General features: G+C 35.5%; 1 protein-coding gene across 1 annotated transcript in view; it reads left to right on the forward strand.

The window, feature by feature from the left end:
* AEBP2 (AE binding protein 2) overlaps positions 1-16,510 on the forward strand; it is a 74,185-nt gene that overhangs the window by 19,573 nt on the left and 38,102 nt on the right. The window contains exons 2-3 of the mRNA XM_077778402.1: positions 7,136-7,343; positions 15,648-15,755. Coding sequence (XP_077634528.1) covers positions 7,136-7,343; positions 15,648-15,755 — 316 coding nt within the window. The remainder of the gene's footprint in view (positions 1-7,135; positions 7,344-15,647; positions 15,756-16,510) is intronic.

Genomic DNA, 16,510 nt, shown 5'->3' on the forward strand with positions numbered 1-16,510 from the left:
GCCTGGGTGGCTTAGTCGGTTAAGCGTCCGACTTTCGCTTAGGTCATGATCTCGCGGTTCGTGGGTTCGAGCCCCGCGTCAGGCTCTGTGCTGACTGCCAGCTCAGAGCCTGGAGCCTGTTTCAGTCTGTGACTCCCTCTCTCTCTGACCCTCCCCTGCTCATGCTGTCTCTCTCTCTCCTAGAAATAAATAAAACATAAATTTAAAAAAAAAAAAAAACAAAGGGAGGTAATCTTGATCCCCACCCCATGCCATATTGTAAGAAGAGGATGTGGAAATTTTATTTGGTATGGCTATCTTTGGGAAATAGACTCGGTAAGTGTTGGCAGTTATGATTAAGTATAGGAAGTCAGATTTAAATAGACTACCTTATTTTTGTGATACAAATTTCAATATAGTAAGTTATGTGATCCCCTTTTTTCCTTAACAGAAAGTCATAAAATGTAACAGGCAGGAAGTTCTTAATTTTTAAAAAATGTTTATTTATTTTGAGAGAGAGTGAGGGGGAGAGGGGTAGAGAGGGAGAGAAAGAATACCAAGCAGGGCAGAGCCTGATGTGGCGCTGGATCCCGTGAACCATGAGATTATGACCTGATCCAAAACCAAGAGTCGGATGCTTAAAAGACTGAGCCATTCAGGTGCTCCCATAATTTTTTCTTTTCTTTTCTTTTCTTTTCTTTTCTTTTCTTTTCTTTTCTTTTCTTTTCTCTTCTTTTCTCTTCTTTTCTCTTCTTTTCCTTTCTTTTTTCTTTTCCTTCTCTTCTCTTCTCCTCTCTTCTCTTCTCTTCTCTTAAATGTTTCAGTTATTTCTGAGAGAGAGAAAAAGACAGCATGAGCAGGGGAGGGTCAGAGAGAGGGAGATACAGAATCCGAAGCAGGTTCCAGGCTCTGAGCTAGCTGTCAGCACAGAGCCCGACGCGGGGCTCAAACCCACGAATTGTGAGATGATGATCTGAGCCGAAGTCAGACACCTAACCGATTGAGCCACCCAGGCGCCCCCTCCATAATTTTCTTGACTTGCCTGTTTCTGTCTTTTTTGTTTGTTTGTTTGATTTTTTTATTTAAGTAATCTCTGCACCCAATGTGGAATTTGAAATCACGACTCTGAAACCAAGAGTGACACGTTCCTCTGACTCAGGGAGCCAGATACCTCTTGAAGTGTCTGTCTCTTTTAACTGGTTTAGTTTTGGCTTTTGATCTCATTGTCAGTACCTAGAATGAGGAGCAGGGCACAAAATTATTTTCCGTTACAACAAATGGAGGTAAGGAATAGTAGAATTTCACTCTTAAAGTTGTGTTTTATTAATATAATATTCATATAATATTAGGTATGTAACTTCATACTTTTAAAGAAGACTTAAGTGCTTGGCACTCTTGAATTTTAGCTTTTAATAATTTTTATTATAAGTATGGAAGAGACATAATCATTCTAGTAGTAAGTGGCAATTTCATAGATAAAAGGAATATCACTCACCTGTTAGACAAATAACAATTTACCCTGAGCTATGATTGAATTAGGAATCCCTGATGTGTGGATATGTTTACCTACAATTTGATAAATACTTTGAAACTCTATACAGCATCCTTTTTTCCACAAAGCTTATTACCAACTACAAAGTTAAGCTAAGTTTATAATGCTTGATTTGGCCTTGTTAACTGTAACTTATAAACCTGTGGAATTTTTGTTTCCTTTTATCTCATGCCACTTTTTTCAGTCCCTGTGGAGGACCATATTCCATTCTTTAAAAATGAGAATTATAGAATATAATAATTCATATAGAAGCTATGAACCTAAGACTTTGTGAAGATCATTATAGTTTTCATCAGATAATAAAAATAAAACAGTCTTGTTTCTTTAGAGATTAGGGAGGTTCTTTCGTGGAACCTCAGTCACGAACTTCCAGATCCTGAAAGAAGTGGTTAGATACCTTGATCATCCTTTTTTCCTACTACATTCTTTTTTTTTTAATATTTTATTTTTAACGTAATCTCTATACCTAGCGTGGGGCTTGAACTCATAATCCCCAGATCAAGAGTCACAGGCTCCACTGCCTCAGCCAGCCAGGTGCCCCTTCCTACTACGTTGTTTAAGTTTATGATACCTTTTATCCTTGATGTCACTTAATCTGTATATAATACAGCTCCATGTTTTCTAACTTTTTGTTTCTTTTTTAACCTTAAAAAATTTTTGTAATGTTTTATTTATTTCTGAGAGAGAGAGAGAGTGTGAGCAGGGGAGGGTGAGAGAGACAGAGGGAGACACAGAATCTGAAGCAGGCTCCAGTCTCTGAGCTAGCTGTCAGCACAGAGCCTGACGCGGGGCTCGAACCCACGAACCGTGAGATCATGACCTGAGCCAAAGTCGACACCTAATCGACTGAGCCACCTAGGTTCCCCAGCCTTTTTTTAAAGTAGATCCCACACCACCAGGACCCTGAGATTATGAGTTACATGTTCTACTGACCGAGCCAGCCAGCCGCCCCTGTTTTCTCACTTTTTAATTTAAAAGTATCATTTGTTTCATAGTTAGTAGTTTGACAGTTTTGAGGACTGTTGTTGAGGACATAAACAGTGTAAAAACAATTTACAGATTGAGTAGTGGATGAAGTTTTTTCCCCAAATGAGTTTTTGTGTGGAATTCCAATGCCTGACACATATTAAAATGGTATTTTATTAGTATTTTTTTTTTTGCAAGAACTTTACATTAGTTTATAAAAATAAGAACAGTATAACATTTTAAGTAAATTTAAATTCAAAGTAGGGTTTGTGAATCTTACAAATAATGTGTCAATATTCATACGGACTTTCCTTGTTCTATTTTGGCTGCTTAGTCTTGAAAATTTGACTTGCAGATGGGGCAAGTGAATTTTTCTTATTCTGTTGCATTAAGACCATGGTCTTGTCCTCCATTTTGATAATGTAACATCCATGTATTGCTTCTTCTATTCCCTGTATTTTGTCATTTTGCAGTCTGTCCTTTGGCTGCCCTGTGGCTGTGGTCATGTCTGCCACACAGATGTTTTGCTTAATAGTAATTTGAGTTCTCAAAAGAAGGGTCTATTCTTATACATATGAGTTGGTCCTTGAATTCCCAGAGGAAATAATTTTCATAAGAACAATGAAGTTTACTCTAGATGGTATAGTAGAAATGTCTGGTGTGCTGGGAGAGAGAAAAGGGAATGCTGTTGTGTTGAAAATCCCTCCTGTCCTTCCCTAAATATTGCATTTGAATTTCTAACAATATGTAGGTTTTGTTTTTTTTTTTTTGGAAACTTAGGGATTATTTGTTGTCACAGGGGGTGTGTGTGTGTGTATGTGTTTGTGTTTTTGTGTATGCTTTAGTTAATATCATTCTGCAGTATTAGACACACTTCATTAGATAGTCTGATCAGTGTTACTTGGGAAATAATACCATAAGATCTTTTAGAGGCTTGCTACTTAAAATGTTGTAGCAGTAGCATCAACAAGTAATGTCTCAAAAGAAAATAAAATATTTCAGGTCCTACCTCAAAATCTACTAAATCGGTATCTGCCCTTAAGAAGATCCCAGGTGATCGTTAATAACATTAACTTGAGAAGCACTGCTTTAGATTATTGTAACTATCTGAATAATAGGAGTGCTTTTTCCTGGCTTAGGTTTTCTTCCAAATACTAGGCTGCTTTTGTTCACATTTTACAGAATCAGTAGGTGTTCATTGGGAAGGAGAACTAAATGAGTGAAAAATGTTAATATGTAGGGTCCTAGGAACATTACAGGATCAGGTGGAATGTCCTCTTCTAGTTCAGATCATCTTGGTATCTTACAATTATAGGAGGAAGGACACTTTTATCTGGGATCTGTATCTAGCTCAGTGTTCTTTCAAAATAAAAACTTAACTATGACTTGTCTCTGGTGATCTCCTGCATCAGGACTGTTGCCTTTATCAGTCTGAGGAGTGGAGAAAACCACAGATTCCTGCGTGGATCTAGGGCCAGAAGGGAGCCTGGAGGCTTAGGATTTGGACACTTCCTAGAAGCTGCGGGAGCCTAAGAGGGGCCATGCAGCAGGACTCCAGTTGGACCTCCTAGGCTTCAGGAGGCGCTCTGGTATGCTGCACACGTGTGAAGGTCCCTTGAGTCTTCTAGGGCATAGGACCTGTCCCTCACCACCTCTTCACTCCTCTGCATTTGCAGCTCAGTTGCCAGTGATAGACACAGTACATGTTCTTTTAACATCAGCAGTATTACTGGCTTTTTATGAGGATCTGTAATCACACGAAGTACTGTGTTTTAATGATATCGCACATAGGCTGATTACATGCATAGTGTTTATGGATGTTTGAACTTACAACCCTGTAAGTAGTACAGGGTTACCCCTTTTATAGTAAAATTAGTAAGCAAAAATAGATTAAGCAGTATGTAGATAGCCTATATGTTGCTAGTTGGATTTATTATGAGTCTCTTGGCTTTTCTTTGTTCAATTTAAGGAAAATTGGTTTTATTTTCAACTAAGTTTGGACTTTTCCATAAAAGCAGTATAGGTATGTGGTTAAAAATGATACAAAATGGTATTTATAGTGAAAGTTTCTCTCCTACTGACCCTCTGTTTGCCCCTCCTAAAAAAAAGCATGGATGGTGTTTTGTGTATCCTTCAAAAGAAGTTTTGTCTTGAGAGAATAGCCATGTCTATGTCTGTCTCCCTCCCCAACCTAAGTATGGATGTGGAAATTGGAGCATTACTCTCATGTGTGTGTGCATGCGTGTGTTACACTTTGCTATGCCTTACAGATTGCATTGCAGTAGGGCACGGAGATTTATCTCTTTTCCTAAGATTGTTTATAATTTGAGTATGGTTGGTTGTCCACTTAAAAGTATTAATATTTTATTTGCCTTTGGTGTTAATTAGTATGGTTTATAAAAGTATGAGCTTTACAGTTAAAATGTTTTAAAATCTATGAAATCTAGGAAAATTAGGTGACTGTTTGGTTAAGGACCTCATGAAACTTGAAATTTCTAGGGCCCAGATAAAAATACGTGTTTCTGTATAGAAAAAAAGCCATACTCAAATTTATTCCTGCAAAAAAGTATGAATAAATATTCAGATGATCAAGCTGATTTGCATTTGAGAGTTTAATAGAGATTACAAAAAAATTTTTCTTACATATATGCACCCAAAATGGGGCTCAAACTCACAACCCTGAGGTAAAGAGTCGGATGCTGTATGGATTGAACTGTCCAGGTGCCCAGAGATTACAGTTTAGAATGAAGTTTTAAAGTTTAAATTTAGAATGTATATTGGCTGGTAGATAGATGAATTTAAGTATGTGAATATTCTTTAAAGGGAAATCTGAGACATTTTTCCTATCTGAAGCATCCTATTAAAAAACATTTTTGCTAGCTTTCTTTTTTTTTTTTTAAATGGATGCATTGGATATTAGGCACACACATTTCTTTCTTAAAGTTTATTTCAAGAGAGAGCATGAGCAGGAGAGGGGCAGAGGGAGATGGAGAATCTCAAGTAAGCTCCACACTCAGCTTGCAGCCTGATGGAGGGCTCAGTCCCATAACTCTGGGATCACAACCTGAACTGAAATCGAGAGTCAAACACTTCGCTGTTTGAGCCACCTAGGCACCCCAGACACAAACCATTTTTAAGTTTACTTTAATAAGTTAAAATTTATTTTGACTTTTACGTATGAGCAAATAAGGTTGTGATTATGGGTGCATGTTCTTATTTTTAGATGGTATGCGCTGAAGTGATTGCGGTTGAAGTATCCTGTTTGCAACTTGCAAATAATTGAGAAAAACAAATTGCATATAGCGAATAGGACAAGATATAATTTTTAAAAACTATTTTATTTATTTACTGCTCGAACTCACGACTGTGAGATCAAGAGTGGCATGCTCTACTGACTGAGCCAGCCAGGTGTCCCCAAAATGTAAATTAAGTTCAGACTTATATAACTTTTCTGTGTCTTTGAAATTTTCTGTAGTAAAAACTTGGGAGTAGGGAAGCAGACTCCTTAAAAGTTAATATAATTTTCATAATTTATTCGTACTTAGATTGCAGGCAGATAAATAGCTTTCAATGAATTTAGTGTGCAGACATTCTTACTGTTGACCCCTCTGGTTGAAGTTACTTCCCTGTAGTTTCTTTGTTGGGAAGATATTGAAAAAAATTTTTTAATGAATTGCTTTCAGTTTTTTAAAAAAGATTTTATTTTTAAGTAATATCTACATGCAGTGTGGGGCTTGAACCTGTCATCCCGAGATCAAGAGTCAGATGCTTTACTGACTATGCCAGCCAGGTGTCCCCTTAAATGAATTGCTTTTGAAAGGAAGGCAAAAGTGTGTTACAGTTTATTAAGATGAGAAATTTTGAGCTTTCAAAATTACTTCTGTTACTTTTATTTCTGCTAGTATGTAATTTTCTTAGTAAATAAAAGGATCACTAATATTTTACACTTTGTTTAGTGAATAAAAGGTAAAAGAGATTGGCTTTTTCAGTCCTTTTTTGTGGCTAGAGATTAGCAAAAAATTGAGGGCCAGGAAAAGACATTTTATTTGGACTTTGGTAAAATCGCAGAAACTTCTTTTGCACCCAGTTTTCTCCTGCTTATTTACTTAGAAGGGAAAATACTGCACAATTTCCCAATTATTTTGAGATGGAGAGAAGTAGGATATGACAGGAGTAATTCTCAGATTAGTGAATAGAGGAAATGATTATTGATTAACAAGTGATTTGCAGAACTGTAAAGATACTCTTGATTCTGAATTATTTATAGCTGGAAACTTAGTACTCTGTTACTTTATTGTGCTTCTTAGAGCTTTGGAAGGTACGAATTGTGGTGAGCTGTATGTATGTTTGTGTGTGTGTGTCTGGTTTGCTTCTGTAGGTTATAGTATTGAGTTCATGTCTGCCAAAAGTTTCTTAAATTATCCCATACCTGGTTTTGAAGTACCAGCATTTTTTTTTTTGCCTTGATTTGCACTTTATTGCCAACTAAATAATTTCAAAGCAGTGTTATTTTCTAACAGAAAATATGGTTAGTATACTTTGTATGGAGCAGAATGTCAAGTAGTAATCTTAAGTATAAGATCATATTCATGTTAGTGAATTTCTAGGAATAACACAGCCTTTTTTCTTCTTTTGTAGCATAAGCAGTACTATAATGGATGTAGACAGCACAATTTCCAGTGGGCGTTCAACACCAGCAATGATGAATGGACAAGGAAGCACTACTTCTTCAAGCAAAAATATTGCCTATAATTGTTGTTGGGACCAGTGCCAGGCTTGCTTCAACTCTAGTCCAGATCTGGCAGATCACATCCGTTCCATACATGTAGATGGTCAGCGAGGAGGGGTTGGTTTTGTCATTTCTTTTTTTCACTCCCTGTTTTCATTAGTTTTATTAATTTATAATTGCTAGTTAGGTTTTTTTTTTCTTTCAAAGTAATTTAGGATCGTTTTTACACTGGCTTTATTTTTCCAATTTTTTTCTTTCATTTATTTCCCACATAACTTGATAGAATCAAATGAACATACTATGTGTTGGATTTTAATTTGCTCTGAGAAGAGATTAGACTTTCTTAAATATAGTCGGAAGAAATTCAGTTTTCTAAAATACAGTGGTAATGTTAGACTTTCTACAATATAGTGGGAATATTATAAATTAATATAGTGTTTTCCAATTTTCTGATGTTTTGAGTTGAGGACATTTAGAGTTGGCACTGCTTAGGATTTCTTTTGTTAGAGTGGTCCTAAGTTATCCCTGATGCTGAAGTTAACTGGAGATACTATTGGTACCAGGATTAGTATAAACAGTTCTGTTAAATGACAGCTTGCAGTCATTATTTGTGAATGAGAATTGATCATCTTTTCCCAAGTCTTAACAGGGCTGGCTTAGATAGGTAGTTCTGGTTAGTGAGTATTGACCTGTACCTTTTTAGGAGTAAATTTAATTGTGTCAGTATATACAGTTTTTATTGGATAGTGATTTAAGAGCTAAGTAAATTAGGTGAGTCAAAGTTCAAAGTGTAATGGATCAAATATTATAAAGCTACAATTTTTTCAGTATTTTTCTAGGTTTGTCTTAAGTAGTTACCACACTTAGCACATTTTTCAGAAATGAATGTCACCTTGTTAAGTACAGATAATCTTAGGCCACATATTTCCTATTAGCTTGCCATCATTGTTGGGATATACTGATACTAAAATGGTTAGGATCATTTTGGTTTAAGCTATTTCCAAGACTACATTGATAGTTAGATTGCATTTTTGATCTTTTTAAAAAACATGCAACCACGTAAGCACCTCTTAGATTTTAACCAGTGGTATTTGTGCATTGAAATCTTTTAAGAAATTGCCATTGTCACAGTATATTGTAATGTATCATCAATATTTTGATTACTGAAATTTGATAAGTAAAGATTTATCTTACTAGATTTGATTTTTGTGATGTCTAGGTAAACAACAGATAGTGTATTACAGAAATATACCCATCATATGGTATTTTCATCACCTAACCCAACCCAGCTCAGTGGTTAGGTTACTTTTGTAATAGTCATTTTCCCTTCTTACATGTATCAGATTTTTAGTGTGAACTATCCTAATCAAGTTGGTTTCCTGGTTATTATAGAGGTTTTTTTGTGAGCCAGTGCTTGATGACATTGGTATATATCACTAAAATAGTTTTTTGAGCCATGGCATGGTGTTTTTTAGTCACTTGATTTAGTAACTATAATAGGATCATGAACTGTATAGCAGGTTACTGGGTGTCTTGTAGTAGGTGTGGGAGAATTTCACATTTCTGAGCCTTAGATCTTACACATTGAGGAGTTTGTACACAGCCTTATGACGAATGTTTTCAGCTCTTTTAAAGATCTGCAGAAAAAATGGAGGCGCAGACTGAATTTGTCATGTAGTCACTGCAGCTGTATTTACCTTACTGATATCATAGAGCAAGGCATGAAGTCTTGGTATTTCTACAATAAGTATAAACTTGTTGAAATGAACTCCCCCGCCCGCCCCCCATCCAGTCATCTTTCAGATGCTTATTCATAAAATTACTTTGTTACAAATAGTAGCATTCTCTGGCTAATTTTAAGCTTAATGCGGTTTTGACCACAGAAAGGAGGCCTGATTTTTGAAGGACATTAGTAGCTAAACTACATAGGTTAGAAAATAGAGAAAATACACTCAAATTATTTTTACTTATCAGTCATTGGTATATAGATTAAGCTTTTCGTCTATAAACCGATGTAAGTATGAATGAAATTTTGAAAACTGTGTACAACTATATAATAGGAAATCTTGATCTGGTTTTGTGTTTAAAATAGAGTGGATGTTGGTTGGAACATTTTTTTTTTTTTATGGCCCCTTTGAAGGGAACTTTAAAAAAATTAAGTGTTTTTAAGTGTACAGTTCATTGGCGTTGAGTATATTCACACTGTTGTACAACCATCATCAGTGTCTACAAAATTGTTTCAATATCTCAAACTGAAATCTGTATCCATTCAACAGTAACTCCCTAATCCTTCCTTTCCTCAGCACCCCAGTTCCACTTTCTATCTTCGTAACTTTGTTCTAGGTACCTCATATATGTGTAAAAAAGCTGATTTTCATAACATAATTTTTGTTTAGATTTCTTCTTTCTACCTCAAGTGTTAGACTGTCTTAATGGAACAGAAGCAAGTGAGGAAAAAATTGGTAACTCTAGAGAACTTTATGCTTCTAATTATTAAAAGATAACAGTTTTATTGGAGCAGTATGTTACCAAGATCTGAATACTATATTGTATTAATTCCTGTTCTTTTTCTCATCCCAGTCTAATCTTCACCCTGGGAAAACAAAACCATCATATAATAGCTAGGAACTTCTTCCCCCTCCCCTAAGCTTTTTATATTTCCATGTCACATGGACTGTAATTATATTTGGAAGCTGAAATTAGAATAGAGTTTGGGTCTTCATTGACTTTTTCATATATCAAAGTGGGTAAATTCTTGTATTTCAAAAGTTAAGCTAACCACTTCAACCAAATTGTGAGTGTACCTTTTTTCTTTAATTTTTAAAAAGTACCTTTTAAAAAAAATATTTTTGAGAGAGAGAGAGACAGCACGAGTGGAGGAGGAGCAGAGAGAGAGGGAGACAGAATCCGAAGCAGGCTCTAGAGTCCTAGCTGTCAGCACAGAGCCTGATGCAGGGTTCAAACTCAGAAAACTGCAAGATTGTGACCTGAGGTGAAGTCAGATGCTTAACCGACTGAGCCACCCAGGCGCCCCAATGTTCTTTCTTTTTTTTAAATGTTTATTTTTGAGAGCATGCGTGAGTGAATATACCTTTTAAAGAAGACTCGTGAAAGTACTTTTTCCTATTTAAAATATTAAAAAGAAGCAAAAAATATTATTAACCTTTTTTTGTTAGGTATAATAGAATTGTGTTCGTGGGTCCATACTTCCATGCGTGATTGGACTTTGGAAACTAGAGTGAGGTATTTTACTAATGAAATTTCAAATCCCAGTGTCCTCTTCATATACACTGAAGTCTTGGTAAGCAGAGAACTTTGTCTTCTAGGATTTCTGTGGTTTAATAACATCCATTAGTGTTGTGTTCTTTCTGTCTTAGCTATTTCTTGCTTGAGAAAAACAGATTTGCCAGGAAGAAATCTGTTTGTGTTTCTTGATGCACGAGTTATTTTATATGTGTCATTTTATTAAGTTCAGTTTTGTGTATGTCCTTTGGTGTGTTTGAGGGGAGAGGGCCCAAGGGAGATTTGGGAGAAGGGATGATAAGGTATTATTCAAAGACTTGAATAAGGTCAGTTACCTTTATATGTTACATAAAATGACATTAGTAGACTCTTAAGGTTAAATTAGAATGCGACTAGGAATTGAAGTCCATCTTAGGAGGCCACTTTGGTTTTGATTGCCTATCTAATATCTCCTAAACACAACATGAAATTGGTCATAGCTTTTATAATAAAGGAAAAATGTTTAATTCTTATAATTTGAGTGCTATATTAAATATTTCTGTTGCCTGTTTTGTTAAGTATGTTTTAACAAAGAAAATTGAAAATGTTGATTTAATGTGGCTGAAAATAATAGGATACGAATTGATAGCTGTCATTTTAAATCTTGGAAGAGCAAACTGATGAGAGGTAAAATACATGTAAAAAATAGTTTTATTTCTCTTCTGTTCACATTTTGTAAAAGAGTGAGCTTGGTTTTTTTCTAAGAAATATTAAAGCTTGGGGTGCCTGGGTGGCTCAGTCGGTTAAGCATCTGACTGACCCAGGTCATGACTTCACAATTCATGGGTTCCAGCCTCATGTTGGGTTCTGTGCTGACAGCTCGGATCCTGGACCCTCTTCAGATTCTGTGTTTCCCTCTCTGTCTCTGCCCCTCTACCCCCCAAAATAAAATAAAACATTAAAAAAAGAGAAATATTAAAGTTTAAGGGATCCATGAAGTCCTCTAGTCCGTTCCTGAGTTTAGATGGTGTATCTCTTGCTTTATTATAAAATCTTTTTGTATCATTTTACTGCAAAAGGAATCTAATTACTTAGTAAAACCAGCCCCTTCTCCCAATCCTGCATGTAAATTACATTACCTTCTGGCTCTATTTAGAATATATTTGGCTGGTTTTAATTTCCCTAACTACTAACTGAATTTTCCTTATGCATACTTAAATTCTGTCAAAGTTACATTGTATTCTTTTGCAGTAGATTTTATAGTTTACTTACAGAAAATTTTGATGGATCATTTGCACAGTTTAGTGTGAAATGTTAGTGACTAGATAAGTATAAGTGCATGTATCTTTATACTGTCACACAAGCTGTCAAAGGTGTAGGCCTTGAATACATTCAGAAAAATAGACTGCTACAGTTGGTCAAAGAAATTGATGAAAGTGAAGGACATTTAACACTACCCTTGGCTCCCAGGTTTGTACCACTCTTTTTCATTTTGGGCATTTTGGAGGAGTTGCCTTAAATTGACAGTTTGAACGAGTAAGGATTTCTTCTTTTTTAATTTAATGTTCTTTTATTTTTGGTTGGGGGGGGTGGTGGGCAGAGAGAGAGAGGGAGACAGAGAATCTGAAGCAGGCTCCAGGCTCTGAGCAGTCAGCACAGAGCCCTTGCGGGGCTTGAACTCATGAACTGCGAGATCATGACCTGAGCTGAAGTTGGACGCTTAACCAACAGAGTCACCTGGGTGCCCCAAATGAGTAAGGATTTCTAAATGATTTCTCAACAGAAAGCCCAAACCTATAAAATCGAAATTTTTAGACCTCTCTGTCTTTAGTTAGGTTATCATAAATTTGAAGAATCTTTGGTAATGCAAAAATACTCTTATTTCTTTTTTTTTTTTTTTTTGAGAGAGAGAGGGAGAGCATAAGTCAGGGAGGGATGGGGGAGGTTGTGTGTGTGTGAGAGAGAGAGGGAGAGAGCGAGAGAGCGAGAGAGAGCGCGCGAGAAAATCTGAAGCAGACTACATGCCCAGCATGGAACTTGATGTGGGGCTCCCTGAGGTGAAATCAAGAGTTGATTGCTTAACTGACCAAGCCATCCATCCACCTCTACAAATATTCTTTTAATAACTGTGTTGTCTGTCTGTCTTTTTCTTTCCTTCTTTCCTTCTTTCTTTCTTTCTTTCTTTCTTTCCTTCTTTCCTTCTTTCCTTCTTTCCTTCTTTCCTTTCTTTTACTTCCTTCCTTCCTTCCTTCCTTCCTTTAAGACAGCCTAGCGGAAAAATTTATTTGTTGGCAGTTATTTTGAAAAGGGACCTCCAGTGTCTAATAGAAGCTCAATTTTTCTGTTAAATAGTTCTTCTTAGAGTGTATATATATCATCTTGCATTTTCATTGTATTTTGGAGTTAGCAAATGTGTGCTCATAGTGTCTATTTGATGAAAAAGGAAATAGAGGCTTAAAGAAATGATTCTTCCAAGATTACATAGCTGCAATGAAAGCTCTGTATAGAATTCAGGTCATTTACTTTGTGCTATTTTTTGTTACAGCTAATAACCTAATATAAGTCTGCCTATCAGGAGAGACTACACTATGTACCTATGTGCCTCAGTATTCTGATTAATATAGCTAGATCTTCATTCATTTTTTTTTGGTTTGTTTTTAGATCTTAATTCGTTTTAAGGCAGTATAGAGGAAGCACGGCAGATTTTATATTTGAATAATTTCTTTCCCTTTAGATTTGATTCCTATGGTGTTTGGTTTTCAAGGATAATTTTTACGATGAAAAAGTTTCTAAAAATTAGTTATGAGAATGTTTTTCAAATGTTCATCTAAAAACTCTGAAGTTTGAAGAAAGACTCTTTTGTCAGATTTCAAACTCTTTTTATCAAAGGGTCTCCTACGAGATAAATGAAAGAAATTCTGCTTTTAACAAACAGTTTTGTGGTTTTTCTGGATCCTTGTGGAGTTTTAGTGCCTGTTTTGTCCTTGTGCAAGTTTTGTGCTTTCTCTCCCCCTCCCTCCAACCCCCAGGAATTATTTTCCAAATAATTCACCCCAATATAGCTAAATATAGTTAGCTTAGGTCTTTTTACACTTCATTTTCTATAAAATTCATTAGGTTAAAGGTTATGGTTTTTCTTTGAACCTGAAGGTGTTGCCCTAATAGTGTTACTAGACATTATTCCATCTAGAGTCTAGATCATAACTACTCATCATGACAGCTATTAACTGGTGGAATTACAGTCTGCCATTGTCTCCATATTTATGTTTATTCCTAGGAAATAACCCTGCAAGTCAGAGATTATTGTTTCTTTCAAATGTAATGGTTGGCTAATGTTAGGGGCAGTGTTTGAATATTTATCTTATTGTTTGTTTGAGAGTAACTCAGCACAGAGGTTACTTGAGAGTTAAGACAACAGTATTCTTCACTGTTATAAAAATTATTACATAAATGATGTTAGTTTTGTTTCCAGTTACTTGCTTAAAGGCATTCTCTTTATGTGACATGGCTTGTGAGAGAGTTTTAAACCAATCTCTGATTCCTGTTTATTGCTTGAATATTTAAGACTCAAAGTTGTCAGGAAGTTGATAGATAGCATTACTGATCATCTGTATGTGATTATTAAACATTATTGAATTAATTTCTACAGTATAATTAATGTAGTTTAAAAAACACTTTTTCCTTTTTTTAAAAAAAAATTTTTTTTTAATGTTTTATTTATTTCTAGGAGAGAGAGAGAGACAGCGTGAGCAGGGGAGGGTCAGAGAGAGAGAGAGTCACAGACTCTGAAACAGGCTCCAGGCTCTGAGCTGGCATTCAGCACAGAGCCCAACACGGGGCTCGAACCCACGAACCGTATAATTATGACCTGAGCGAAAGTCGGACGCTTAACCGACTAAGCCACCCGGGCGCCCCACTTTTTCCTTTTTTTGGGGGATTCATTTTAAAAAGTAGCTTTTAATTCTGAGAACTTCCAGAATCATTTTATAAACATACCCTAGGGTCAGGGAGGAAATGATTTGATTTCTATGTCTGTTTAATTAAAAGAAATTCCACCAGTCTTTGGTGGAATCAGGATATGTGAGAACTCTGTAAACAGTCATATCAAACAGCAATAGGAGTATTGCCTTGTTAGACCTATCTGATATAAAATGGCTTTGGTTTTGAGTAAAAATTCAGTCATTTTAGGCTGTTGAGTTTTTTTAGGCTTTAAGAAAGTTTATTTTAAACTGTTTAATGATTGATGCTTCATTTCTGCGTGTATCTTCATTCTGTTCTACATGTAGTATGTTAGTCTTAAGAGTATGGCTCTGTTTATAATTGCTCTTCCCTTAAAAAAGAATAGAGCCTATATATAAATGGTTCTTTGAAGGTTATAACTAGAGTAGATTCATACTTCATTTACTGATGTTGGTAAACAATTTTAAACGTTCAGTTTGATGGAAAGGAAGTCAGAAACTTGATATGTCACTAGTAAGAAATTTATGAAGATTAGATTGTTAGTTGTTAGATTGGTATTTTTCAAACCCAGTCCTACTCAATTACCTGAATCCAAGAATGTGGATCTGTCATGATGTTAAGCAGCTTATGCCCACTGCTTTTACAACTGTATTAATTTAACATTTTGTATTAGATTTTGCTTCGTAATCAAGATAATGGGAAATGGTTTTTAATGACTAGAACACTATAAAAATAAATTATACATGTGAGAATATGGAGTCAAGAGCAGGAAAAGTTAATTTGGTAATTTAATTGCTTTACTCATTTTTTGACATTCATCTTCAGAAATTAATATTTGATTATCTTATTTTCATTTTTACTTTATACCTTTATATTTTTCTGCTATAAATAATACATGCTTGTTCCCTCATGTAGTAAATATAAAAATAATGGTCTGTAGCTCTGGTTCCAAGGGTATATTGTTGATATTTTGTATATTTCCTTTTGAGTGACACTTAGGGATTGGTTTGTCAGTCCCCATTGAGGGAATTGGACAGCAGCCTTAAGAGGAAAGAGTTAACACTGTACCTTTTATACTGGTAGTTCAGAAGTTTAACTTAAACATTAAGCATTTTGATTGACTCATACATTAATGGCTCTTTTTGTCAGTTAAAGTCTTGCAACATGTTTATTTAAACTTACAAAGAATAAAACTGTTGAAATAAGTGATGAAAATTATTATGGCTCTTCTTTTAACAGGTATTTGTTTGCTTATGGAAAGGTTGTAAAGTATATAACACTCCGTCAACCAGTCAGAGTTGGTTACAGAGGCATATGCTGACACATAGTGGAGACAAACCTTTTAAGGTAAGTAAGTACATGTGAGTTGTGTTTAACTTTTAGTTGATGTATTTCTTAATGCGCATACTTTTGCCCATCTAGCAGTGTTTAAAAATGTTCCTGTAGATACATGGAATTTTAAAAATCAGTGGAGGTAAAGATAATTTAATCAAATTTTTAAAATTTGGAGAACAGAAAAAAGTCACTGTGGAGGGTGGATTGAGCGTAGCTAATGGGCAGACCTGTTTGAATGCATGTTTTTAAAATTGTGCAGGCGGAGGGGGCAGAGAGAGAAGGAGATACAGAATCCATAGCAGGCTCCCGGCTCTGAGCTGTCAGCACAGAGGCTGACACGGGGCTGGAACTCACGAATCATGAGATCTTGACCTGAGCTGAAGTTGGACACTCAACTGACTGAGCTACCCAGGCACCCCAAGTTAAAAAAAATTTTTAAGGAAGTAATTTTACATTGAAAAATCCTGCTCCCTTTTTTCTTTCCGTATTCTCTCTTCCTCAAATATGTAACCACTATTACTAGTTTCTAGTGAATTCCTCTAGTATTTTTTTGTGAACCAATATATGTAGTTTCATTCTTTTTTCTTACACAAAATCCAGTAAATTATATACTGTCTGCACTTTAAGTAATTCTTTATTTAAAATATTACTTATGTAGTTATTTATTTATTTATTTATGGGGGGGAGAGCTTATGTATGCACACATGCACGTATACAAGCCGGGGAGGATCAGAGAGAGATTCCCAAGCAGTCTCTGCACTGTCAGT

This window comes from Crocuta crocuta, unplaced genomic scaffold, assembly GCF_008692635.1.
Source record: "Crocuta crocuta isolate KB4526 unplaced genomic scaffold, BGI_CrCroc_1.0 scaffold1173, whole genome shotgun sequence".
In the NCBI taxonomy this organism is placed as follows: Eukaryota; Metazoa; Chordata; class Mammalia; order Carnivora; family Hyaenidae; genus Crocuta; species Crocuta crocuta.